Consider the following 24,551-nt stretch of genomic DNA (forward strand, 5'->3'; position numbering starts at 1 on the left):
TCAGAACATAGGGGAAAGGAAGGCAGTGTCTATATTTTAGAACCACACATACTCTTTGAGACCAATGGAAGAAAGGTTTATTTGGTCTGGAACTGAAATTTTCTGTAGTTCATAATCCAGTTCCACCTATCTGTAAAGTTCATTTGAACAACTGAAACACAGGGGGCACAGAATAAGAAAGAGGTCCTTCAATCCTGTATAGAATATTGTAATGCCTGGATACATCCTAGAGCATATTGAGCAGATAATCAAAAAGTATTGGCAAAGTCCTCTGAGGGAGGGAAGAAAGACTATGAAACTATTAAACCTTACCATCAGGGAATCCCCTGATACTGTGCCAAACTTTAGAGACACCCAAATCAATAGGCCATGCCCTTGATCATGAGGCTTACTCTTGTGAAGCTTATGTAGGTAGCATAGAAGCTTAGACTACCTATAGGCATGCCTAAGAGTTACTTCTGGAGGGCCTCTTTTGTTGCTCAGATGAGGCCTCAGTCTCCTAAGCCCAGCTCTGCAAGTGAAATCACTGCCCACCCCCCTACGTGGAACATGACATTCAGGGGTAAAAGTCTCCCTGGCAATGTGGGAGTTGACTCCCAGGGATGAATCCAGACCTGGCACTGTGGGATCAACAATTCCATCCTGACCAAAAAGGGGAAAAGCAGTGTAATTAATAAAGTATCAGTGGCAGAGAGAGTTCAAATGGAGTTGAGAGACTACTCTGGAGGTTGCTGTTACACAAGCTTCAGGTAGACCTTGCTACCTATCATAACCTGCCAACCCCCAACCAGGACCATTCCAGCCAATCCTAAAGAACACCTAGGGCAATTTATAAGATTCCACAAGGGTTTCAGGCATTAGGGTAACTTTCCAGGAACCTACAACTTTTAAATGTGTCCCTGGTCAAGATAAGTCCTGAAACCTAGCCCAGCCTCCCCAGAACATCAGATAGTTTCATCTCCCTACCCTATATTAGTGACAGACACTTCCAATGTGAAAAATTTAGACTTGCCATAGCCCAAACACCCCTAAAGAGAGGGATGGAAAGATCAAAGGTGATGGTGGAGTTATACAGAGAAGACAGGATGTAACAAATGAATATGAATGCTGAATCATTAAGTTGATATCTCTTTTAGTCTCCAGTGTTTTAGAGCAGCTAGAAGTAAAAACCTAAAACTGTGAAATTGTAACCCATGTCAAACTCTGAAATATGTTCTAGGACTAATTGTGGTGCTGTGCTTTGAAATGTACAGCTTTTTTGTATATATGGTATTTTTTACAAAAAAAGAAAGGAAAAAAGTTGATTGGATTATAAAACCATTTAAGCCATCTAACGTCCTATATTCTAGAGTAGCTAGAAGAAAAAATATAAGAAGATTGTATGGTAGCCCATGACAAACTCTTGAATTGGTCCTGTAACTACTTGTTGAAGAGTGCTTTGAAAACTAGTGCTTTTTTATTTCTTTGCTTTGTATATGTGTTATACTACACAATTAAAAAAAAAGGGGGGGGGGGGAGACCCGAGCAAAGAAAGTGGAAGTCAGACTTCGATAGCAGTTTCCCTCTTAACTGTACGATCTAACTTTTCCTCTTTTTTGTAGTTCCAAGAGACTAAAGGGCCAGTTCTTTGACTGTTACCCCATATGTTTCTGTTGGGCAAATCTCGTGTGTACTCATCTCCACCATGGCTCAGCTTCAGACACGTTTCTACACCGACAACAAGAAATATGCAGGAGATGATGTTCCCTTCTCAATTCCTGCTGCCTCTGAAATGGCTGACCTTAGTAATATCATCAATAAATTGCTGGAGGCCAAAAGTGAGTTCCACAAATATATGGAATTTGATTTCCTTATCAAGGGCCAGTTTCTGCGAATGCCACTGGTCAAACATATGGAATTGGAGAACATCTCATCTGAAGAGGTCGTGGGACTAGACTATGTGGAGAAGTACAGTGCACCTCAGCCAGAGCAATGCATGTTCCACGATGACTGGATCAGTTCTATTAAAGGAGCAGAGGAATGGATCTTGGCTGGTTCTTATGATAAAACTTCTCGAATTTGGTCCTTGGAAGGAAAGTCAATAATGACAATTGTGGGACATAGAGATGTTGTGGCCTGGGTGAAAAAAGAGTTTGTCTTGCTTACTACTGAGTGCACCTGTGGATCAGACTATTCTCTTATAGGAGTGGAATGTAGAGAGAAAAGTGAAAGTGAAAGCCCTACACTGCTGCAGAGGCCATGCTGGAAGTGTGGAATCCATTGCTGTTGATAGCACAGGTACTAATTTTTGTAGTGGCTCCTGGGATAAGATGCTAAAGATCTGGTCTACAGTCCCTACAAACGAAGAAGATGAAATGGAAGAATCTACTAATTGAACAAGAAAGAAACAGAAACCACAGCAATTGGGACCAACCAGGACTCCCATTGTGACCCTCTCTGGCCACAAGGAAGCAATTTCCTCAGTCCTGTGGTCAGATGCTGAAGAAATCTGTACTGCATCTTGGAACCACACAATTAGAGTGTGGGATGTTGGCACATCCCACTGCACTGGCAGTCTTCAGTCAACTTTGACAGGAAATAAAGTATTTAATTGTATCTTCTATTCTCCACTCTGTAAACATTTAGCACCTGGGAGTACGGATAGACACATCAGACTATGGGATCCCTGAACGAAAGACGGTTCTTTGGTGTCACTGTCCCTAACCTCACATACAGGCTGGGTCACATCAGTAAAATGGTGTCCTACCCATGAACAACAGCTGATCTCAGGTTCTTTAGATAACATTGTCAAGCTGTGGGATACAAGACGTTGTAAGGCTCCTCTCTATGATCTGGCTGCTCATGAAGACAAAGTTCTGAGTGTAGATTGGACAGACACAAGGTTACTTCTGAGTGGAGTTGCAGACAATAAGTTGTACTCCTACAGATATTCACCTACTACTACTTCCCATGTGGGGGCATGAAAGTGAATGATAATTTGACTATAGAGATTCTTTCTATAAATGAAATCTATAGAGAATTCTCAGATTACGTAGACCTGCAGGTCAGCTCTTCAGAAAGCAGCCTTTTAGGTGAAAAATTTACATAAGGTTTTCACCTTTATAAATCTATATTACTGTATTTTCTTCTTTATTTTGTATTTATAATACAACATTTTGTGTTTATAAAATATAAAATATGACCTGCATTCTCTAAACTCTAGAAATTAAAGTGTTTTATTTTCTTTTTTTAAAAAAAAAGAAAAAAAAATTTACCAACATCTCCCACCCTAATCAAAGGGAAACCTGAATCCATGTGACTGAAACTAGAAGAGGGAATAGTGGCACCACAAACCTCTCAAGCCTTGATTTCTTTGTTTTTTTTTTTTTTTTTTAACATGGGAATCAAACCTGGGTCCTCGGGCATGGCAGGCAAGCATTCTTACCTGCTGAGCCACCGTGGCCCACCCTCAAGCCTTGATTTCTGTGTTACTGTCTCTCCCCTGCATCTTTTTGATAAATACAGCACACTGGCCTGATTCAGAGGCAGTGCTCCCTAAGAACGCTCCTTAGCTCTAGCCATGAGGCAGGGCAGCTTATGCGCACAACTCCCGCTGTTTTTCTTCCAGCCATCTCTCTTTTTCTTATAAAGCAATATTTAAAGCACAAATCCTGATCTCATACTTGGACCCATTTTTAGATGCTAAACTAAAGAAAATTAGGGGTTCTAGGATTGGGTATGCCTCTATCATGCTTGCCAAATTGCAAGGCTGTTTGTAGTTCTTGTATAGGAATATCTTGGCTATATTTAATCACAGGAAAACTTCCCAAGGAGGCTAAGGTTAGCTACTTTTATACAGTGACAATGCACAAAAGGTTTCACTTTGAATAGCAAATAAGATTATTTCCAAGACCCTTTGGCTGAGCCCCTATCCGAGAAGCAAATAACATTGCCCTTCTAGTCTAAGTTATAGATTTTGTACTAGAGATTATTATGATTTCCTCTTATAATCATTTCCTCCCAAGCTCCTCCCTTCCTTCTTTGGCAACCTGCTCACACTCTGCAAAGAGTCTGCTCCCACAGGCCCTCCAGAGAGGGCTCCCTCTCATGGGAATTGGAATTGGGACTTCTGAGATGCTATTGAGGATGCAGGGCTTTGAAAGAGAGACATGAAGTCAAGTCTGCAATGGGATATTGTGTTTGGTTCTTGTGCTAAGAAGCAAAAAGAACTGATCAGGAGAAAGAGAGAAACAGAGGACCATGTGTAGAGAAAAGTAAAGATAAGAAACTCTTTCATTTAAGAGAGACCAAGAGTGAAATCTTGGCCTTGTTTTCTCAATTACTGTTGCCAGTTGTTATATGAACATTAATTGCATTCTCTGCCCTTTCATTTCATTATATGCCCCCAGATCTTGTTGATTCATACAACCCTTCCCTTTTCTTTCTCTGTGTGTATGTGTGTGATTTGAGTAGATTTTGTTCTTTGCAGCCAAGGAACCCAATATGAATTTGGCTGGCTTTTGTCCAAGTTCCTGGGAAGTGTGCATATGGGGGAGAAGTGGGGCTAAGTGTGTTGTGTGTGTGTGTGTGGGGTAAACCCTAAACATTTAGAATTTCCCAAGTAGTGGGAGTGTGTTTGTTAGTAATGGTGGCATGCCCCATACCAGCCCAATCTCTTCTGAAGGGAGGGGGTTGGAGATTGAGTTCAAACACATGAGCATTGTCCGAATCAATCATGCTCATGCGTGTAATGAACTAAATAAAAGCTCTGGTCATGGAAGCCTATTCAGTGAGCTTCCCTGGTTGATAATACACAGAGAATGACACATCCTGACTCTCCAGGAAAGGAACACCTATGAGTCTCTTCTTTGGGCTCCTTCTGATTTGTATCCTTTTTGCTACAATAAAACTATAATCAGAAGGATAGTACTTTCCTGAGTTCTGTGAGTCTCAGAGAACTACTGAAACTGAGAAGGTACTGGAACCCCCCTGAATTTGTAGCTAGGTGGTCAGAGTGAAGATGGCCTTGGGTACCCCCTGAAGTTGTGGCTGGTGCCTGAAGTGAGGGCAATCTTGTGGAGAATTACACCGTTGAGCTGGCCTAACCTGGGTCATTTATAATCACCAGTAGCCTTTTCAAGATGGCGCCTTTGTTTTAAGGGTACAGCTTAGCACCCGGGGACTAGAATCAAGAAGTGGGGCATCTGTGATCTGGTGCGTTAGCATTATGCTCACTGATTTATCTGTCACTTATGTTTCAATATGTACATGTGCTTTTACTCTGTTTTCACTCTTTGGATCAGGCTAAAATAGATTCTATTAATTGATATCCTTCTTGGAGGGCTATGCTTTTCCATCTGGGATGGATTTTAAAAAAGTCTTGCTGGAAGCCCAGAGGGTTGGAATGGCTCCAAGATTTCTCACCACACCATTGGCCAGGGGCTTCTTTTTCCTTCCTTGAAAGGTGTGAATTTGATCTTTTCACTGGTCACCAAGGTTGCCATATTCAGCAACTTGCTACAGAGACACAAAGGGCCTTGAGGGGGAGCAGCCCACAGAGTTCTATTTGAGGAATGCCAAATGGCTCTCCAGGACCCAGCTGGTGCTGCTCTCTTTCCCACTGTATCTGAAATATGCACAGCTATTTTTGTTGAGTTATGATATTACTGCTCACAACCAAGTCTAATATTATAACAAAACCAGCAGTGTTCCTGGGGAGGGCAGCAATCAGCCAATGGTGTGACTTTGGGAAAATCAAAGCCTCTTGTGTTTAAGTTTCCTCATCTATAAAATGGTATTAATAAAAGTACCTCCCTAATAGGGGTGTTCTGCGTTGATATTTGTAAAGCCCCTAGAATAGTGCCTGGCCCATAGCATGAGCCCTTGGTGGAAAACAGGGAAAGTGGAGAAAGAAACTTTGTTCTGTTCTTTCCCCTCTCACTCAACTCTAGGAAATAGCTCAAAGCAGGAAGGCTTTGAAAGTTGGAATGTTCTTTAGTCTCTTTTTAACTTTGTAAGATAATTACATTTGAATGCCTCTGTTCAACGTACCTGCTTTCTCTTAGAATGGTGATAGATGGTAAAATTTGGGAGCTCTCTCTTGCATTATATATAAACTTTTGGAGTTAGAATTTCTGAAGTTTGGCAGGAAGGAGGCAAGAAGTTGGGTGTTACTGTATTTGGAACACTGGGGAAGACAACACTTTACCAGAGCCAGGGAATTGTTCTTTTTCCTGAAAGGGTTTTTTTTCTCTCTCTCTCTCTCTCTTTTTATTATGATATATAATATACATACAAAAAAGCAACAAATTACAAAGTACATTTTACCATTTAGTTCTAGAACAGATTTCAAAGTTTGGTATGGGTTTCAGTCCCATAATTTCAGGTTTTTCCTTCTAGCTACTTCAAGACACTGGAAACAAAAAAGAAATATCAATGCAATGATTCAGTAGTCCTACTCATTTGTTAAACCCTAACATCCCTGTTCTAACTCCTCTTTCTCCTTTGATCTTTCTCCCAATCTTTAGAGATATTTGGGTTATGAACATTCTCACTTTTCTCATGTTGAAAAGGGGTGTTGATAATGTGGGATAGGAGAATGGAACTGGTTGATGCTCTTGGAGAGGCTGGCACCTCTGCATTTCGGGATTCATCTAGCCAAGGAACCATCTGAAGGTTTTAGGTTTCTGAAAAGTAAACTTGGAGTGTGCAACTTTTGTACTAGCTCAGATAGAGCCCTGGTGTTCTTTAGGGTTAGCAAGAATGATGTGGTTGGTTATCTCTGGGCAGGATAGACTAAGCCTACTTAAAATGATGCCTAAGAGTCACCCCCAGAGAACCTCTTTTGTTATGGAGATGTGGCCTTTCTCTCTCTCTCTCTCTAAGCCAACACATTTTCACGGCCTTAGAATTGTAACTTGCAACTTATTAAATTCCCTTTTTAAAAACCATTCCATTTCTGGTTTACCAGTACATTAGCAAATGAATACTACCAAAGTTTGCCAAATCCCAACCAAACATAAAAATCTCTGTAAAAGTCTGTCCCAGAGTTTCAGGCACTGGATTGTACTTTGACTCCCAAGATGTGGAGACTGACTGATAGAACTGAAAATTCTGTCAATCATTTAGTCTCTGTGTAGTAGTTGATAGGTATATATACAAGGATATTGGGTTTTATGTTTTTAAAATGTTTATTTAAGTAAAATTTACACACAATAAAATTCACCATTTTTAGTATATGGTTCTAAGAGTTTGACAAATGCAAATAGCCTAAAACCACAATCAAGATAGAGAACATTTCCATCCCCTCTAAAATTTCCCTTATGCCCATCTGTTAACAATCCTACTTCCCACCTGCAGCCCTGATCTGTTTTTTTTTTTTTTTTTTTCCTTTTTCCCCTACTGTTTCATTTTACAGAATATCAGTAGACTACTCTGACCACTGAGCCCAGGTCAGGTGAATAGCTCTTTTAGCATCCTGTAGCTCTTATCCCAATTATAGTTATATATGCAATTGATTAATAAGGTGTTCAATATCCATCTCTTCCATTAGACTGAAAGATCCATGAGGGCAGGGATTGTTTGGCCAGTGCATCACTTTAACCCCAGTTTTGCCTTCTATAAAGTAAGAATTCAACAAATATCATTTGACGAATGAGTGAGGGGTGCACTAAATCACCGCTTACTCAACAAAAGCAATCTAACAATCAGTGGTTTAAAATCTATCAAATTGCAAAGCACCCAGAGACTATATTATTCAAACATTCCTGAAGAATATGAGTAAGATTTTAGAATAATATTGGGTCTGAATACTACAAATCAGAAACAAACCAGAAACAAACCAGGAAATCCCAGATGCCTGATCACTGTGTTCAATTAATTAAAACTAAGATGGAAAACTCTTTAATCATGTAAAACTGTCCTTTGCCTTTATTTTGTCCAGTGACATTTTCAAAACTGTTTATTTCAGAATTTTTACACTCCATATATTCTGCAGCAGATCGGACATCATAGAGATGCTTAAGAGCAGGATCATGAAATCCTCAAAATCAAGCTTATTTTCTGTGTGCTCATCAAGTTCAGAAAGGATCTCTCTGTATTTGGGTTTGGTTTCTTGTCCCTGTAAGAATAAAGAAGATTTAATCAAAGTGCATTCGTTGTGCAGGTCTATGCAGGTTTACAGATAATAAGAAATAGTAAATGTATTATCAACAATAACAACATGTTGAATTGCTACCAGAATTAAGTAACTTGCCCCAAGTTAGGCAGGATTCAAAACTTTGTCTACCTGATTCCAAAACCCATGCTCTTACCTTCTAACCTCTCTACCTTTCTGTGAACACAAACATTGTTATGTTTTCAAAATATAACCTCTTTGTTTTAGGAACTGTCCACTGTGTGTTCACTTAACAGTAAGATTATCTAGGAATATGGAATAAAATACTAAAAAGCATTTAGGTTGGTCATAAATCAAACCCAAGTTCATCGTCCTCATAAACAGTCGGATTGAAGGAAAAAAAAAAACAATGGAATGTAGTTGGAAAGCTTTTCAGTTACAAAATAGAGATTGAGAAATAACTTTCCAAGTGGTATTAAAAACATTAACATAATTTTATTCATTGCTGTACTCAGCTAGTTAAACCAAAAATGCTCACTCACGAGCTAGCTGCACCAAAAAAAAAAAAAAAATCACTGTAATGACTAAGGCACTTTGGAACAATGATACGTTCCTTTTATAGGCTTAGGTCTGTTTTTGTTTCTCTAGGCTTGTTCTCTTCAAAGGGTCACCGTCCTAGGCGACTTTCCCAGGAAGGAAAAGGGAGCTCTCCACTGCTCTGTCCAAGGGAGCCGATTGCTATACGAAAAAGTCAGATTCCAAGACAACCATCAGACCACTTGCTAGTATTCGAATGGACCAATGTTTGCTCGAAGGTCAGAGATGGGTGTGGGTCTTTCTTTTCTGTTTTCCCCATTTTCCTGCATATTATAAGCACAGGGAACTAATCCAGGTTTAATCTTTTGGAGGCATGACCAGCCGTCTTGTTTTTGTATCTTCTTAGCAATGCCTGTAGGTGCTCCATCTTATTACATCTGACCGGCTATAGAGTGTTGAGGTGCCAAGAATTATGTCTGGGTTTAGAGGAAAGACATTCCCCTTAGAGCCCAGGCCTCAGCCAAAAGTCCTGCTTAGTTTACTGTTGAACTCTGCCCTGGAGTTGTAGGAAAAAGCTTCGTGAGCAGTGAGTGGGCCTCTGCTGTCTTTTCCAGGCTCATGTACCTTAGGGCATCTCACAGAAGCTGGTGGCTGGTCCACAGCGCTCAGGCATGACTTCACATGGTTGCTGGGTAAAGTTAAGAGCACCACTGATACTGAGAATGCACCATGATGGGCTGCCCCTTGAGTCCTGTGAAGGATGGCTCTGCCTTCTGGTGTCTCTCATTTTAAGGAGATGGCAGCATTACTCCGAGGCCTGGGTCCATCTACTGTTAGGGAGATTTGGAAGTTGGCTGCCTTTCCTGGGTTTAACCTGCACTTAGGGACATGAAGCAGGAGGTATTTTTGCTAATGGCTTTGGTTTTAACTTTTTTCCTCTGGTATTCTCAGAGGGATGATGAGTTAAATTTGAGGATGCTTTGTCCTGAAAGTCCTCGTTCTTGCACTTGATAAAAGCTCCCTGAGGAGTTGCCAGGAGACCAGGTAAGGGGGCCACTTTCTTTCTGAGATAGTGTTGTTTCTTTTGGCCTCTGATACAGGCAAATATTGTTTTTCGTTTGTGTGTTTTTTAATATTATTGGTTTTATTCACCCACCTTTTCTTTGAAGACTCTCCAAAGCTTTTTACCTACTGTCAAGTTCTACCTGATTTTTCTGCTTGAAGAAAAGTAGCTTTCCTTAAAGAACATTTCAAAAGTAATATGTTTAGTAAAAAACATTTAGAAAATGTATTTTTTATTAATTAAAAACTTTTTTAAACATCACAACAAACATAAACATTCTTACCATACGATCATTCTATTCTACATAGATAATCAGTAATTCACAATATCATCACATAGTTGTATATTCATCATCATGATCATTTCTTAGATCATTTGTATCAATTCAGAAAAAGAAATAAAAAGAAAACAGAAAAAGTTCGTACATACCATACACCTTACCCCCCCTTCATTGACTGCTAGCAAGAAAATGTATTTTTAAAAAGATTATAAAAACAACCCTTAATCCCATCACCCAAAGATAGCTAACTATTATTAACATCTCTCTTTAGTTTTTTTTAGTATGTATCACATCGTAGCCACACACATACACACACAACTTAGTAAGATTGCATTTTTGTTCTCTGAGAACACACATGGACCCTTAAAGATATCTGTCTCCTTTTAAATTTTTTCTTGTTCTACCTACCAAAAAATATTGGTGTTTCTAAGCTCTTCACGAGGCCTCTTTTCTTCTTACACATTTCCCCTATGAATATATATTGCTAGTAGAATATAATGCAATTTTAGGTGATATAAGAATAAACATTAAAAGAAAGTCATCTATTTATTTTTTACTATTGGTTTCCACTTTTACCAACTGAACTTACATTTGCAATAGTGATGAAGCGTACTTATAAGATAAATTTATTTAAATACAGACTTAACTTTAAAAAATTCTAAGTAAATGAAAGGGATGGGTCCAGCCAGAAATGGAGAAAATATTGAAGATGGTGTCCCAGTGACGGGAGCATGAGACATAGACCTCGAGGTGATTTCAGTCACTCCCTTTAGATCAGTGACCATTTATATCCTGTTAACTCTCAGGCCTGTATTTCAAACACAGACCTCTACTCTGACCTCCCAACTTACATATCCTGTTGCCTGTGTCTACTGTCGAATTTTTCATGACCGTCTTAAAACTGACCCATCCTAATCAAACTTGTCATCTCCTCCCACATCCACCCTACCTTGAATTTACTTATTCTGCAGTCTTTTTCTTCTTTGGGAATGGGACCACATGCATTTTCCTCCCTCAGTCAGAAGCTAGAGGATCACTCTGCTTCCTGATGTCCTTCAACTCTCACAGCTAATCAATCATCAGATTCTGTTCATTCTACCCACCAAATGCCTCTCATATTTGTCCATTTCCCTCTCTCTTCATACCCTACTCCAAGCCTTCATCATCTTTTTTTTATGCTGCTTCCCCACTGGTACTCACTTTTCCCTTCTCTGCCCCACCACACCCCCCAATCTGGTGTCTACACTGCAGCTGGTGTAATCTACTAATCCTGGATTTAGAAACCATGCCTGGTTCTCTCCTGCCTTCAAGCTATGCCTCTGAAAGGTCTGGCTTCTGCCCACCTCCTCAGCTTTATCTCCTATCACTTTCCAGGTCCCTTTCCCTCCTGGCCAACTACTGACCTTCTAAGTCTTCACTCACCCCTGCCTCAGGGCCTTGGTACAGGCCGCTCCCTCTGCTTGGAATTCCATCATTCTCACTCTCCTTTGCCTTGCCAGCTCTTGCATGTTCTTCAGATCCCAGCTATACCTTAATTTTTCAGCAGCCTGTATTTGACCATCCACCGAAGACAGTCCCTCTATTATACTCTGTCACTGCATAATAGACTTTTTCACAGTTCTTTGAATATTTTAAATTACTGTCTTAGAATATCTTTTTTTCTCTGCTGGATTGCTAGTTTGTTTGTTGTTTGAACCCCACTGCCCAGCATACGGCAAGAGCTCAACATGCATTTGTTGAATGAAACAAGATGATGGTGACTTTTATCTGGATTTGTTGGCCATTTGGGCCAGCTGTTATGGCATGGCCTTATTCCTTTATGCATTTAATCTCCTTACCTCAGTGAAATTTCTAAATTGGGTTTGTAGCAGATATTTGGCAGTGGCTTTTCCAAGTTTACCATCAGGGTCAGAAGAGTTTCTGAAAATCAGAGCCATGGTGACCATGGCTTTTTCCAGATCTGAGCCCTTCCCCAGAGCTATGAGAGAAGAAAGGTAGAAAAATGCATTTTAGGTTAGAAATGACCCATTTTCAGACAAGGTACTTGTGCTGGTTTGAAAGGATGCACGTCCCCTAGAAAAGCCATGTTTTAACCTAATCCCTTATAAAGGCAGCTGTTTCTTCTAATCCTTATTCAGTATTGTATGTTTGAAACTGTAATTAGATCATCTCCCTTGAGATGTGATTTAATTAAGAGTGGTTGTTAAACTGGATTAGGTAGAAGTGTGTCTCCACCCATTTGGGTGGGTCTTGATTAGTTTCTGAAATCTTATAAAAGAGGAAACATTTTGGAGAATGAGAGATTCAGAGAGAGGAGAGCAGAACGATATAGCCATGAGAAGCAGAGGCCACCAGCCAGCAACCTTTGGGGATGAAGAAGGAAAATGGCTCCTGGGGAGCTTCCTGAAACAGGAAGCATCAAAGAGAAAGCTAGCAGATGACGCTGTGCTCGCCATGTGCCCTTCCAGATGACAGAGAAACCCTGACTGTGTTCACCATGTGCCTTCTCACTTGAGAGAGAAACCCTGAACTTCATCGGCCTTCTTGAACCGAAGTATCTTTCCCTGGATGCCTTTGATTGGACATTTCTATAGACTTGTAATTGGGACATTTTCTCAGCCTTAGAACTGTAAACTAGCGACTTATTAAATTCCCCTATTTAAAAGCCATTGTGTTTCTGGTATATTGCATTCCGGCAGCTAGCAAACTAGGACAGTGCTGTACCTTCCAAGGGGCCTGTGTGGAACATCAGTACAACTTGGTCCCTGGGCTCTTTGTTCCTCATCTGGGAGTATCTGATCATGGCTCTTTGAACAATGAAGAACAAAAGTTCCTTTTGTAATAATTAGGATTAATAGGATTGGGGTAAGATATATGGCCTTCTTGCCTTGTGACCTTAGGCAAAAAACTCACCTCTAAGCCTTGATTTTCTGATCTGTAAATTCATTCACAGTATTTATGGAACACCTACTATATGTTAGGCTCAATCCTGGCACTGGGTATACCTCGTTGAATAAAGCAAAGTCCTGCTCCTGAGGAGTTTATGGTCTACGAACATCACAGCATCACCTCACAGCAGAATGAGATCCAGGAGAAGTTTTTTCATCAAATAATGGCTAAGCTACCTCTGTGACCCATGGCCTCAAACACAGTGTCTCCCAGTGAGTTTCTCTGGTTTAAACTACTTGAAAGGATTGTGCTAGCTTCACTTATTTGCATGGGTAATGCTGAGTGAACACAGAGACCTGCGCAAGGGGTAGTGAAGGAAATTCTCATACTCATGTTCTCTTGATGTGCAATCCTTTCCCTATTATGGAACGTAATACATTTTGCAGTTACTGTATATTAATTGCCTTTCTCTCCAACAAAAATACCAGTTCCATGAAATCAGGGATCATATCTATTAAATTATCTTTCTGATCGCTGTATTCCCAGTGCCCAGTGCAAATGTCTGCTATAGAGCAGATGCTAATAAATTCTCATGAATGAGTGAATTAGAAGAAAGAAAAGAAAACTGAATCTTACAGCTTTCAGCTCAGGACACAAGTAACAGTGATAGTTTCAAAGAATGACTTTGGGTCTGAGCAACATGGCTTTTGTATCCAGCACTAACCGTAGGGCTCGTTCTCTCCTGAGAAGCTCAGTACACAGAGGGGACAAAAACAGATACTGTCTCTGCCCTCTTATAGCTTACAATCAAATGGAAAGATAAATAATAATCGAGAGAATTATATATGGGTGTGTGTGTATACATATATATTTGTTTTATCCGTGTTTGTAATTCTTTCTCCATATGTATTTGTGTATGTATGTGTGTATATTATACTAATTTGAAATTTTTATTTGGCAAAGAGAGTGCAGAATCAGAAAATTGGAAAGCTAGAGAGTAGATTAGGAAGGAAAACTACTAGGTAGGTTGTGTAGGAGGCCATATGAGTAGATTAATGTTAATGCCGACAGCTATGGGAGACCTAGGGAATGAGAAGGAGCCAGCCATGAGAAGGAGTGGGGTGTCGGGGGGGCTAGGGCTTTGCTGGGTGTTCTAGGTTTAGGCAGGAGTGCACCTGAAGGCTCTGAAATGAGACAACCATTAGAGGAGGCTGAAAAAGATAGTTGTAGCTGGAATCTACAAACTGGAAGGATATTTCTAGGAAGGTGGACAGAGCCTAAATTATGCTGGGTTTATAGGCTATGGGAAGGAATCTGAATTTCCTTCAAAGTGTAAAGAGAAGGCATTGGAGGGTTTTAAGGTTCTCATTTATCAATTAAAGGTGAGAGATAAGAGAAGAGTAGCAATGAATGAAGGGAGGGAGGTTGTGGATTTTCTGTTTTTTCACTGTATCTCTGAGCAGGGCCAGAGATAAAAGATACAGAGATATAAGTTGTGACATTATAATTTTTGAGTATATAAACACCAGACAAGGCATTCTAATAAAGGCGTGAGGAAATGTGTGCCCTCTCCATCCCCCCCCTTGCCATTTGACCCCCCATTTAGCCTGAAGCTTGAATCATTTGGACTCTCTTGTTTTGCTCATCTGGATGTCCCTTCTCTTTTCTCCTCAGTGTCGACTTATCAACTCCAACCTAAAGTGAGTCAAGGACGTATGTGTAAGCAGTTGCTGGAAAAGAAGAATGGATTTGCCATTTACTGAGCTTCTGTATTGTGCCAGACACTACATAATTTCATATTTAATTCTCATAACAACAAGGGAAATGATAATATCATTGTACTTAAAAAATTTTTTTATTGTATAGTATAACATATGTACAAAGCAAAGAAATAAAAAACAATAGTTTTCAAAGCACTCTTCAAAAAGTGGTAACAGGACAGATCCCAGAGTTTGTAATGGGCTATCATACCATCATCTCACATTAATAACATTGTACTTTAAACATTTTTAAAAATAATTTTAGATTTACAGAAAGTTGCAAAGAAATGTACAAGGAGACCCTGCACATTCTACACCTGTTTCCCCAATGCTATCTTGCAAAACTAGAACGCAATATGGAAACCAGGAAATTGACATTGATATGATCCACAATGCTTGTTCATATTCTACCAGCTATGCATGGACTCATTTGTGCATATATGTGTGTATTTCTATACAATATTAACACATATAACTTCGTGTAACTAACAGTGCAATCAAGATGTTGAACTGAACCATCTTCACAAGACCCCCTTGTGTGGCCTCTTTATAATCACCCTTACCTTTTTCACTCCCTAGCCCTAGCCCCTGGAGATCACTCATCTCCATCTCTATAATTATGTTATTTTATGGATTTTATATAAATGGAATCACAATATGCAATTTTTCAGATTGGCTTTTGCACTTAGCATAATGCCCTTGAAGTTCATACAAGTTGTTTCATATATTGTATATAAATAATTTTTTCTGTTTAATTGCTGAGTATTCCATGATATGGATATACCACAATTTGTTTAATCATTTACCTAATATAGGTCATCTCCAGTTTTCGACTATTATGAGTAAGGCTGCCATGGACATTTTCCACACTGTATAAGTGAACCAGGTATTTCCAATTCCTTGCTAACATTTGGTGTTGTCAAGTGTTTTTATATTTTTAGCTATTATGATTGATGTATAGTGATATCTCAATATGGTTTTAATTTTTATTTTTTCAACGGCTAATGATGTTGAACATCTTTTTAGGTGCCGGTCATCTTTAAATCTTTGAAGAAATATATGTTTATGTTTGTTAATGTCTTTTGCCAATTTTCTAATTAGATATTTTAAATGTTGAGTTTTGAGAATTCTTTATATGTTCTTAATTTTTAAATTAAAAGCCGTGAGTTTACAGAACAATCATGCATAAAATATGGGATTTCCATATACTATCCCATTATTAACACTGTGCATGGGCGTGGAGCATTTGTTATAATTGATGAAAGCACTTTTTTATAGTTGTACTACCAGCTACAGCCCTTGGTTTCACTTAATGTTCAATTTGTGATGGGCAGTTCCATGGATGTATACTATCTTTTATTTTACTCTAGTATCATATATACACCCTGACATTTCTGCTTTTAACCACTTTCAGATATATATTTCAACGGTGTCAATTCTATTCACGATATTGTGCTACCATCACCACCATCCATTACCAAAATTCATATATTCTTTATGCACATCCTTTGTAGAATGTGTGATCTGCAAATATTTTCTCCAAGTCTTTAAATAGTGTTTTCATCCTCTTGATGGAATCTTTTGTAAAGGAAAAGTTCTTAATTTTGATAAAGTCCAACTATTTTCTTAAAGTTTTATGTTTTACTTTTAAGCACTTTGAGTTAGTTTTTGTATAAAGTGTAAGACTTATGTAGCGTTTTTGTTTGTTTGTTTCTCTTTTGTGTCTACGGATGACCAATTGTCCCAGCACCATTTGTTGAAGACTATCCTTTCCCTATTGAACTGTTTTTCCACCTTTGTCAAAAATCAGTTGGACATATTTTTTGTGTGGGTTTATTTTTGGTTTCTCTATTCTGTTCCATATCTATGTGTCCATACTTCTAGCCAGTACCACCTGCCTTGATTACTATAACTAAATAATAAGATTTAACAGCAGGGAGAATGATTCCTGCTACTTTCTTCTTCTTTTTCAAAATTGTTTTGGCTATTCTAGGGCCTTTTCCAGTTCAAATAAAGTTTAGATAAGCTTGTCTGTCTACAAAAATCCTTGCTGATATTTTGATAGGAATGGCTTTACGTCTATAGATCAGTTTTGGAAGAATTCATATCTTTACTATGTTGAGTCTGCCAATCCATAAACATAACTTGTTTCTCCATTATTATATATTTTATACATGAAGACAGTCTGAGCTCTAAATATGGGTCCCTTGAATGTGGGAGAGGTAGAGGGAAGAGAAAGCTAATTCCTGTGGAGAAAGGGGCAAAAAAAAAAAAGAATCGGTAAATCAGTAAATTTTCTGAGACTGAAGTTCTAGGCTAAGTGAAGAGTCAGCTACTAGGCAAGCATTGCATTCAGAAGTTGTAATGTAAGCCGTGAATTGACAGCAAGGGTGAGGCTGAGAATCAGAACTAAGGAGGAAAGCAGGAAGAAATTAAGAAGCCATGCAGGAAAAAATTAAGAAGCCATTCACTCAACAAGTATTTATTTGGCACCTAACATACACTAGTCACGGTCTAAGGCACTTAGTTTTAGTTTCATGGTCTGCCTTTCCTGGGGAGGTGAAGGTGTCTTACATGATGCATGGAGAGATTAAGAATCTTAACATCACCTTGCTAGAAGCATCAGAGGAAGGATTTGAAGCTTGTCTGCCCTCAAAGCCCATGGGAAGATCTCCCATCTCGAAATCCCCTTGCAAGGGCATCCCCATGGAAGCTTGGAATCCAGACATTTTTCCAACCCTCTGACGAAGGTCGGGTCTCACTACACTCTGGATCCTTGTCCATCTGGACCAGCTACTGTCTCCTCCTTCTCCTTTTTCTTTTTGAATAAACAGCACTTATTTTTGAATATAAAATGCTCATGGTAAAAACAGAACTAGGTAACATTAAAAATAAAACATAACAAGGACCTTTGGTTGTCCTACCAATATTGATGATATTTTGTAAAAAGTATTGGTTTTCTGTTTTTAATGGTTGGGTTCTTTTCTTAATAAAATCAGCAGGTTGCCTCTTAACTCCTGCCCTGTCTGCCCTCAGAGTTATGAGGGAGTATTTGAAAGCATATTATAAGAGCTAAGTGCTATTAAAAATTCAAGGGGTTGCCGTTTCTCTTTTGGCATCTTTTATTGGCTCTCTCACCTATGGAATGGGGGTGGAAGAAAGGGCAGTAAATCAAGCCTCTTCACGTCTTCCCCTCCTGCTATTCTTTAGCTCACTTTCTAAAAATTAATAATACTGAACTATGTGTTACTTCCTACACATTCTTTCATCCCACAAGTATTTTTTTTGTAAGTATTTAATGCCAGGCACTGCTCAGAGGACAGAACAGTGAACTATATCAGCAAGAACAATTCCTCTTTTGTGGAGCTCACGTTCTGGTGACAATAGCAATGGATACTGGCACAGCTCTGGGTCCAGACGCCAGCCACTCCTCCCTCCGCGGCGTCCACAGGCTGCCACTCATTTAATTCTACACCTGTCCTCTGCGGTGGGTACAGCCCAGTTTCACAGGTGAAGAAACTGAGGTCCAGAGAAGTTCAGTGGCTTGCCCAAGGTCACACAACTGGTCTCATCCTTACCACAACGTACACTGCCCCTTGATGTTGCTTTGCAGGCAGTGTGTTCTGCAGAAGGCTTTCCCTAACCCTCAGACTGGGCGACGTGCTCCCTCTTTGCCCTTTTTACTGTGCTGAATGTAACCCTATCATAAGCGTCACATGAAATTAATTCTAATAGTATATTTTATTTAGCTCAGTAGATAAAAATATTATCATTTCAATATGTATCAGTACAAAGTGTTGACATATTTTGCATTCTTTTTTCCTCTACTAAGTTTTTAAAATAAGATACCTATTTTATACTTAACGGTGCATTTTTATTTGAACTAACTGCATTTCTCATGCTCAAAAGCGACACATGGCTAGAGGCTACAATATTGGACAGTGTCACCTGAGGCTAGTTCCTGTGTCTTATATATCTTTGCATTCTTGCCTAGACCCTGGCTCCTTGTTGGCCTTGGCACATCAGTGTTGAACGGAGCTCACTTGAACTTCAGGACAGTTCTGTCTCTGCCTCCTCATCTGCCCTAGGATACGGAACACTAATAATTTAAACACTTGATCTGTTGTGATCCCGACACTCATTGAAATAAAAACACAACTCTTAATGCAGCAAGTTGCCAGAATCACCTAATTTTAGAACGCTTCTGAGTATTAGTAGGTTTTGCAATGAAAAAGTGAAGGCCTAGAGGAGAGAAGTGGTTTGCCCAAGCTCATGCAGGTGGTGTATGGCAGAGTTAAATCTCTGCTCTCTTCTTTCTAGGCTAATGATTTTCCCAAGACTCCAGGACTTCTCAACTTTTCCACTGCAAAGCCACCCTGAGTAGTGGAGGTGAACGTGTACACAAAGTCCTTCTTACCCCCTCGGAGGCCAAGGGCATCACCCCAAGTAGCTGGTAGAGGAAATGTGGGTTTGTATTGACTTCTACTCCAAGACCTATTCATGTCTGAGTTCAATAAATAATATTTTAAATTACCTACCATTGACTAAAGCTCATATTCTGACCCATACCAAACTTTGAAATCTGTTCTATAACTACTTGTTAAAACGCACTTTGAAATTTATTGCTTTTTTGGATATAGATTACATTTTGCAACTAAAAAAAACCTCTCCTATTCTGGGAAGACAAACCATGTTTATCCTGTGGTTTCTTAAAGCTTTGGAATAATGGAACCCAAAGCCTAATTTATGGAATCTAGTGTTAGAAATGGTGTGTGTGTCTATATAAGGGAGAGAGCAGAGAGAGGGAACGGGGCAAAAGAAAGCGTTAAAATCCTTCTTCAACTTTCCAAAGTTGTGTTAGAAATGCGATAAAGCACTGATTAAAAGTTGTGAAATTCTATAAATTGTAAAATGGAAATCATAGGTCTGTCTGTGTGGTAATAGTGTAAAAGTAATAGTATTTTTATCAAGATGAAGATTTATTGAAATAAAAATATAGTGTCCCTTCTGGAGAATTTGGCCAGCTGTCTAGGAGGAAAAACAACTGCAAAATAGAAATGTCCCACTGAATGATTTTGGAAAATGGACAAGGGCCTGTGCCCATTACTCTTTAAATATTCTAAGCCACACATTTTAGGATGAGATAATGATCCAAGTATATGGGTGCTTCTTTTTCTCATCTTTCTATTTTCATGGCAGTGTTATTAGCACTGAAGATATGTTTCCTATCAAATCGAATTCTGGGGCAGATATTTACACTTTCTGAGTTGACCACACAGTCTGTCCACTCAATCCACAGAAACCAATGGGAATTGATATATCTTGAGTTCTACTAAACATTCATGAGTCACATACTCATAGTCCCGCTCTGGACGTACTGAGGATGGTGCCTATGGACAGGCAACCAAGCCAGGGCAGAAGCATTGAGTTAAGAGTCAAAGGATCTGGGGTCCCGTCTGAGCTCTGCCTTTACTAGGCTGTCTCAGTTTGGGCAAGCTAGTTTTTATCACTGGACCTCAGTTCCCAAATCTTTGAAAAGAACATCATGAACATGAGATGATTTATCCATAGGTTACCTTACATCTCTGCCACTCTATGATATCCTATTATTTTTAAATCTTGACATGTCATTATGCTATAGGAGAAGCACATGCATCTCTGTTGCCCCATACCTTACCTTTTATTGAAGCTAGTTGTTTGGATATTGAAATGCTGCCAAGAAAATCAAAGAAACATGATGAATATGGAAGTTTGGGTATTGACATCACCATCCAAAGTAAAGCAATCATGTGATTTAAAAATTAATTTATTCTTGTGTTCACTATTCGATAAATATTCATTGAGCATTGTTGTGGAGCAGCCAGCTATCTACAAAAATCCTTTCTCCCCTTGCTACATGGTAAAAAAGTGCCTGACCCATGACTGGCCAGCTAGCTCACATACTCCAGCTTTCCGTACAGTTGATGTGACCATGTGATTAGATTTCCTGCAGTGGAACAGAAGTGCAAGGGAAGTGAACAACCTCATTGTAAGATCCCCCATGAACTCTCCCACTTCCACCTGATTGAGACAGAAAGAATCAGGGAGACTTCGGTAGCTTCATGTTGAAGATGGCAGGACCTCCATCTGCCTAGGTCCCCACATGGCTATAAGGAGTAGAGCTGCCACAGGCCTGGAACCCCAACCCTGAACTGTCACATGAGTAAGAAAACAAAAGCTCCTTGCTCTGCAAATCACTGAGGTTTTGAAGTTTATTTGTTCTGGTAGCTTGTCCTACCTACCTAAGAATCTAGGTACTATGCTGGGAGATTCATCAGTGAATGATAGGGACATGTTCTCTGCCCTCTTGGGACTTGGAGTCTAGTGCAGAAGACTGATTGATATTAGACAAGTGATTCAATAAAGAGTGGTGGCAGGACACATGCAGAAGGTAGAGAAAGAGTGACCTCATTTACTGGCCAGGGTGAGCCTAATGAATTGGTAGCTGAGCCTAATGAATTGGTAGGAGAAGGAGGAATAGTGTTCCCAAGCAGAGGGAACAGTGTGTGTTGAGGTCCTGATGTGGGAGAAAGCATGGCATTATTGAAAAACCAAAGGAAGCACAATGTGGTTGGAACCTGGAAAAGGGCCGAAATATGGTAGAAGCTGGCCAAGGCCAGAGCATGCTGAGCTTTGGAGGACCTTTGGAGGACTCGAGCTGTTATCCTAAAGGCTTTGGGAGGTAAAGGAATGACATGATCAGATCTGCATTTTGGAATATTATTTCACCTGCTACTTCAGAAATAGATTAGAAAAAGGCCAGCTTGGAGGCAGAGAGATGAATCTTGCCCCTTTAAAAAAGCAAATCAAAGTTTGCTTGATATTTCATCATGCCATGACTGAGGTGGTTTTGAGAAAGCCAATACGAGTAACAGAACTTTTGACAGCCCCAAAGGAACGTTGGGGTTGGAGATCTGGTTTTGCACTGTCTAGATAAGGGATCCGTACCTTTGAGGGTCTCATTTTACTCACCTGTAAAATTAGGAAACTGGACTCTTATGATGGTGGACCCCTTTTGGTCTTCCTGGTGAGTTCCTCTTTAGTTTCTAAAACTCTGCACCATTATCATCTCCTTCCTAGGATGGATTCCTCTGTCTCTTTGACATCTTTCCTTTTTTAACACATGCACTTGCAACATGGTATATATTATATTTTCTGACTGTCATCTAAATCCATGAGACCCTTGAGAGCTGGGGCTATGCTGCTAATTTCCATATCTCCCACGTCCAGCCTAGTAGAAAACTTAGTACTTGTTAAGTAACTATAAAACGTTTTTGAACTAAAGTAGATCCCCTAAACAGAATTACATGGGAAAGAACATTTATGATTTAATACACCCAGTTTTACACATTTGAATGATATGAAACAATTTCCTTCTTTTGTGGATAATTTGGAAAAAAATATGCTATACAGTTAACATTATTACCAATTTTGATTTACTAAGGTTTCTCAAGAGGCAATCAAATATATTTGTGTTAATCACATCATCTTTTCAGTCTGCATCAAAACTCTAAGTTAGCTCCTTTTAATTCAGTTTAGAGCTTGATTGGGGTGGGTAATAGACACCAAACTTGTAATATCTTGGATATCAAGCGGCTGATATGAACTCTTTGAAATACATCTGCAAGCTTAAATGAAACTCATTAAAGGAGAGCCAAGTGCCACTGACCTTTTGGGCATTTTCCTAGGTGCTAAGGTAGATGTTGAGGCTGCAGAAGGATGGGTCTCCCCTTCTGAACGGAGCACTTGGTCCCGGGAGCTGTGTGTACAGCCACACATACTTTGCACTCTTGTTGTCTGCTGGCCTTTCCTAAGCAACTGTTACCATTGTTATTCACTCTATGACAACCAGACAACAACACTTTTAGAAGAGCCTTTCCCCAGTGTTATTATAGGTAGGCATTCATTCATTCATTAATCCATTCAGCAAATATTTGAGTGTCTACTGCAGGCAAAACCCTGTACAGGGTGCTGGGGACACCATAGTGAGCAAAATCAGACACAAACCCTGCTTTTAGGGACCCTGTTTTTTAGGGGATGGTGGACATTAATTGATTAAGCACCAACAAAAATTGCATCTGTGAACAGTACTATGAAGGGGAGGTGATATGAGATTGGCATTAGCCAGGGAGGTCAGTGAGGCGTATGTGGGAAAGAGATGCCTGAAGATGAGTAGACATTAATGAGGTGAAAAGGGAAGGGGTCCTTATTGTAGGCAGAAGGAATCCCTTTTGTAGCAAGAGGGAGTGGTGATCAGGAGGGACTGAAAGAGGACCAGTGTGGCTGGATCAGATTGCCGATGTGTGTGTGATTCAAGCTGAGACTGAGGAGGAAGCATGGCAGCCCAACAGTTTTACTCTATTTCAAAAGAATGGGAGACTATTTGTGAGTTTTAAGCCAGGAGGTTAATGGAATTAGATTTGCATTTTGGAAAGATCACTCTGGCTTCACTGTGAATAATGGGTTGGTAAGGTGGATAGAGTAGATGCAGGAATGAGCTCTTTCTATTAAAACTGGAGGACATGTCGACTCAGTCAAATGAGTGTGTTTCAGGGAAGACATGCCCAATGATTGCCTATTACTTCAGTTGCTGATGAGTTGATGGGGGAGAGAAGATAGAAATCTCAGCGGAAGCTAAGAACAGCCATTGCTCAGACTAACAGTTGGCCACCTGGGTTGCTGTCATCTTATTACTGCCTCAGTGGTCACTATTCACCAGCAATATGACCACCACTTTCTTGTTGCCTGCTTCTCTGAATGGGTTTTCTTTCTTCTCTTCCCTCTTCCTCCTGACTAGGTTCCTAAGCATTTTGCCTTCAAATTTGGGAGTGAAAAGTTTGATTGGCTTGTAGCCCACACTGGACAGAGTCACAATTCCAGGCCACCCCAAATGTTGTCAGCCCATAAAATTCTCTCCCTTTGGTCAGGGTGACAACTGTGAGTCAAACTCACTGCTTAGGTTAACACCTAAAGCTGTTCCCTCAGTGGAGAGTTTGAGGGTAGACTTCCCAGAATCTGGATTTTTAACAAGCACTTCTGGTGATCTGGTGTGGGCTGAACTGAGTAACTGTTAGCAGTGCTTACAGGGGGAGACCCTGGAGTAGAAATATCTGAGTTCCGATTCTGGCTCTGCCACTTACTAGCTGTGCTTTTTGGGCTAAGATCTTTAAAATTGCTAGGCCTGTGTTCTCACCTATGAAGTAGTACTTTGTATTTATTGTGAAGTCTAATAAGTCCATGAACTTATTGTGAAGGTCGAATGAATTAATGTTGGTGAAGCACTTGACACAATGTCTAAGTCAAATGAACAACCAATAACTAAACAATGAATCTAACACGTAAAGATGATGTTAGAGATGGGTCCTGGCAGGAGACTGGGAATTCAGCTCAGATGGAAATGTGCCAGAGATTTTAATGAAAGGGTTATTCAGAGAGGAGTGTGCAGGGTGAGCAAACTAAACATGACTACTGAGGCCCCCAGAGATTAGCAACAATGAAAAGCTGTTTCCACCTTTGGGCCTGAAGGGTAAAGGAAGGGAGGGAGTATTATGGAGCCTAGTGAGGGCTGGATTCTTGGAGCAGGGACCACTCAACAGAAGCTGTAGTTGGAAGGAGGCAGTCTCTGCTAGACATGCAGGCAAGGCAGGAGGGAGCGGGGAAGAAATCCCCAAGCTCCAATCCCCAGCCTGTTCCTATGTTGGCTAAAGTCAATAAAGAAACCTGCAGCAAGGATTTCTGGGTTTTGGAGACTATAGGAATCAGCTTCCTAAGGCACAAAGAGGAACAGAGAATAGAATGGACAGGAAGGGGGCACAAATGGGCAAGAACCATGATGAGGATGAGGATGGGGATAGTGGTAGTGGAAACAAAAGATTGGGAATCTACAGT

At 39.9% G+C, this 24,551-nt stretch overlaps 1 protein-coding gene and 1 pseudogene across 1 annotated transcript; one reads left to right on the top strand and one right to left on the bottom strand.

Annotated features, from left to right (window-relative positions):
• Window positions 1-1,612: 1,612 nt before the first annotated feature.
• LOC143657880 (ribosome biogenesis protein WDR12 pseudogene) lies at window positions 1,613-2,963 on the top strand (annotated as a pseudogene).
• A 4,199-nt stretch (window positions 2,964-7,162) lies between these two features.
• On the bottom strand, window positions 7,163-22,467 carry SNTN (sentan, cilia apical structure protein). The gene is made up of 4 exons (XM_077128797.1): window positions 22,333-22,467; window positions 20,302-20,336; window positions 11,814-11,953; window positions 7,163-8,098 (listed from the first exon to the last, which is right to left on the bottom strand). Exons 1-4 carry the CDS (start codon window positions 22,440-22,442, stop codon window positions 7,940-7,942), a joined length of 444 nt encoding a protein of 147 aa, XP_076984912.1. The 5' UTR covers window positions 22,443-22,467; the 3' UTR covers window positions 7,163-7,939.
• Between the last annotated feature and the right edge of the window lie 2,084 nt (window positions 22,468-24,551).

The sequence above is a fragment of the Tamandua tetradactyla genome, chromosome 15 (assembly GCF_023851605.1).
Source record: "Tamandua tetradactyla isolate mTamTet1 chromosome 15, mTamTet1.pri, whole genome shotgun sequence".
Classification (NCBI taxonomy): Eukaryota; Metazoa; Chordata; class Mammalia; order Pilosa; family Myrmecophagidae; genus Tamandua; species Tamandua tetradactyla.

Bases quoted from the DNA above. Each gene is read 5' to 3' on its own strand.
- SNTN (XM_077128797.1), bottom strand. From the start codon at position 22,442: ATGTGTGGCTGTACACACAGCTCCCGGGACCAAGTGCTCCGTTCAGAA. The intron at 20,337-22,332 runs GTCAGTGGCACT...TTTTCTTGGCAG, and splicing joins CCTAGGAAAATGCCCAAAAG to CATTTCAATATCCAAACAAC. The intron at 11,954-20,301 runs GTAAGGTATGGG...CTTCTCTCATAG, and splicing joins ACAACTAGCTTCAATAAAAG to CTCTGGGGAAGGGCTCAGAT.